The following is a 3882-nucleotide window of genomic DNA, read 5'->3' on the forward strand; positions in this document are numbered from 1 at the left end:
ACACAAGTGCCAAAATACAATAATTAAACTTCTCATTCGCAGCTATTTTTAATGTGATTTACAATATTAAGTTGTTAAAATACAATTTTTTTAAACTGACACACACACACACACACACACACACATTAACATGGTGCTAAATTCTGACATTTAGCATTGTTTTAAACTTCTCTTACATTTAACTTCAGATTTGTGTATTTTCTTTTTTTCCTGCACATCTGGAGAAGAGATGAGAGTTTGAAATATTAGGCCTAAATAACACATTGTTTAAAGGAAAACTTTTGTGAAATTATTATTCTTAAATGTTAAGGGCCTGTGGTGCAAACATCATTGTGATTTGCACAGTCAAAAGCAGACAATTTTTATTGAGCATATACTTTAAAATTTGACCAAAAATCTAAAAAACATGAGACTGTCATGGATTTTAAAAGTATAACAATAACTTGATCTTTTGCTTAGGATCTTAAGTTCATTGGTTATTGATTACTAGTGTAAAACAAGCACATTTATAAGGATTATAATACTTCTAATACTTGTTATTATTGTTCAGTAGCACAGCTGTAAGTCTGAAGATTTATAAACTAAAAACTGGGTTTTGATACCTGTGGTGGGCATAGCACACATAGCCCATTATGTAGCTTTGTGCTTAACTACAAGCAAACATACAAACAAACTTTTTTAATTTCATTAGTTCAAATTTTATAATAACTTTGGGCTTATTTTTACATTAAAAATTACGTAGCACTGTTTTCTGATATATAAATGAATGTTGTAGTTATTATTTTTAACTGCATTTCTTCTGATATATCATCTAACTAGCTGAATACGTTATTGTAGTTATTTACTACAGACATTTATACCATAATACCTAAACAGGTAATTCAAGAATGGAAATGAACATACTAAAACCTGCATTTTTTGTATAGAATAGATACTGATGCTTTTAATGAAAAAACAAACTTATTTATTGTAACTAGAATAAAAGTGATTGATGTATGTATTATTTTTATTTATTTTATAATGGAATTTCTTATGACTGTTTAAGATTTATCTTTTGTTGGACAAACTGTCAAATTGTTACTGCCCTGTTCATCTTTAATAAGTAGAACTTGAGAGTATCGTGATAGATATAGATTTGAAGTATCTTCCATAGTCCAGCTGTTTAAGTTTTTGTTTGATTCCTCAAAAGAGATATGACTAAGATTATCAAACTGAGCACATTTTGTGTTTTATGTTAAGTCTCACAATGTCATAACTGTTTTAAAATCTGGTGCAATAATTAAAATAAACAACTCCCTTTTTTAGGTATTAGTAGCTTATGATGTAAGTCATTTACAACTGTATGACATTATTTACAAAAATAAATTAGTATTAGCTGAGGGAAAGGTAATAAAAATACATTATCTATGAAAGTTGATTTATTTTTAGTGCTTCAATTATTTGTGTACTTTATGTATTTCAGGCAATGGACACAATTTTTCAAGTAGCAGTAGCTTTACTTATGGTAAGTATTGCAGTGAGTAAAGGTAGATCAGCTTTTGTAATAGTGGTCATAAAGTGCCAAATTAAAAGTTGTAATTTTTTTTAACTGCTACGGCTCGAAAGTTACGTTCTTCTTAAGAACAACATAACGCTTTACCTTTTTCTAATTATGTAATGTTGGCTGGAGCATAATGCATGTAACTACAAGTAAATAAAACAACTCTGTACTCCAAATAATTATTTAAGTTGTTTTGTTTGATCAGAGTTTCAGCTTACATTTTCTTGAATTATAACTGGGAAGATTAACAATGCTTTACAGTTTTATAAAGTATGAATGTTTTAGGAAAATTTTAGAAAAATGTAGGAAGACATAAAAATCACTAATTAAAATCTGTTAAAAAAGGTAAGCATATTTTTTAATACAGTATAAAGAAATCTTTTTTTAATTTTTAAAGCTATGATTCATACAAATATCACATATAAAAATAGTATTTTTATTTTTTTTGACCTAGCTATTTAATCTGTAGAAAGTAGTAGTGAAGTTTCAAGTTATTTTTCTAATAACTTTCTTTCTGCACTCCATTAGAACAAACTGTATGATGTGTGTCAACTTGATGCACCAGGCATTTCGATGTTTATTAAACATTATGCACATATTAGGTTTTCTAGTGTATATGAGTCAGGTCATTTGGATTTAAAAGTAGAAAACAATATGAGAGCACCTGTAGTTTATGTAAACATTGTCTAGATGCGATGCTTGTTTTGTATCAGCTTTTGAAAGCCAATCATAGTCCTGTGTAGCTGTTACTTAGTGTGAGTGTAAACTATATACTATCAGTATTGTATTTGTATTAAGGTGAACTTTTGTAAGTGTGTGGAGGGGGAAGATCCACATTTGAAGAAAAATGTTTGAAAGATATTGCAGGGATGACCATGTTGGTTTTCAGTAGTGTTTTATTTCGTTGTAGAATATATATCTAGGATTTCGTATATTGATGTGTTTCAAAAGTTTTACAATATGGAACATTATTCTGTAAGTTTTAAATTTTGTTTTACTACCTTTCAAAGTTGGTTTTATTAAAAAGTTGCTGAAATAAGGATTATATTATATGAATTTCATGCTTTACTAAATAAATTTACTTGTTGACAATGATAAAATGAAACAAATAGTTGTTTGCTTAATCTCTTAGCTACATCAGAAAACCTGCTATACATCAAGTAAAAGTTGGCAAGGTTTGACCTCGTATATTTAAAGTAGAGAGTTTAATAAAACAATGTATTTGTTAACATTCTTGCTCCAAGTGTCTTAACTATACATTTCTAAAATGTAGTTTAATATTGCAATTCAAATTGCTTTTCATTTGTTATAGCAGTCTATCGATAAGGCTTTTTACTCCATACCAGAACTTGTATGGTTGGCTATTAAAAATTCTTAAGTTTGATAAAGAGTTCTTATAAGATTCAGGTGTGTAGTGCTTTAACCCTCTTGTTACAGGCATCCTTTTCTACAAATATCATGAGGTTTTATTGAGCTACATTCAAAACTTAATTAAACTACTTTCTTATAATAGTATACAAATAAACTTGTTATAAAAATCTTGCTAATAATCCAAATGTCAGTTTCCCCTAGTCCTCCTCTTTTCGAATTTATTTACCACCTCTCTGAGAAGTACGAAATTTAATGTGAGTAACTCATTATAATATTGTCATTTCTCAGGCAAAGTATAATTTTTATAGCCTTCAATAGCCATAAAATAGAAAATCAGACCCCCCCCCCTTTTGCCACATCCTCTCTCTCAGAAATTTATAATAGTTCTCTCTGATGTTTTATAGTATATTATTTATAGCCAATAAAAAGCCAAAGTTTAATCTATCAGATGTCTTATTATATTATATTGTTTTTGTACAGAGAATTGTATATTTTGCTTCTAATTCAGACTTTATTCCTATAGAAAACACACAGATGTGCTTAGCTGAATTTTTAACTGCTCTTAATGCCCAGTTAGAAAGTCAGAACATTGTCTGCTTTTTGCATGTTATTATTCTGTGTTCTTTGGTGCATTATTTAATTAAATAAAAAATTTAGTACAGTAGTACCATTAAGTAGGGTTAAGTTTCATCAACAGCAAGGAAAAAGTCCCAGATAAGTGCTATATTTCTTGTTTTTCATGTGTATTATTTATTTTATTATTATGATAGTAACTAAAATATAAAAATTAGAACCTTTTTAGATTAGATTAGGTAAAATAAATAATAATAAAAAAAAAGTGTTTACCCGAGGTACATTCAGGAGCAACTCCAGAGTAGCCCATGTCTTACGTAATTTGATAGGGTAACGTAAGCTACATGTTCGCCAAGTGATTTTCAACTTGTGGTGGAAGTATTAGTTATACATGGTTC

At 28.6% G+C, this 3882-nt stretch overlaps 1 protein-coding gene across 4 annotated transcripts in view; it reads left to right on the forward strand.

The window, feature by feature from the left end:
* The window catches only part of LOC106466449 (rab GTPase-activating protein 1-like), a 93419-nt gene that overhangs the window by 68132 nt on the left and 21405 nt on the right, over nt 1-3882 (forward strand). For all 4 annotated transcript variants that reach the window (XM_022394448.1, XM_013926732.2, XM_013926731.2 and 1 more), the window contains one exon: nt 1463-1504. In XM_022394448.1, the coding sequence (XP_022250156.1) occupies nt 1463-1504 (42 nt within the window). The remainder of the gene's footprint in view (nt 1-1462; nt 1505-3882) is intronic.

This window comes from Limulus polyphemus, unplaced genomic scaffold, assembly GCF_000517525.1.
Source record: "Limulus polyphemus unplaced genomic scaffold, Limulus_polyphemus-2.1.2 Scaffold2261, whole genome shotgun sequence".
Taxonomy (NCBI): Eukaryota; Metazoa; Arthropoda; class Merostomata; order Xiphosura; family Limulidae; genus Limulus; species Limulus polyphemus.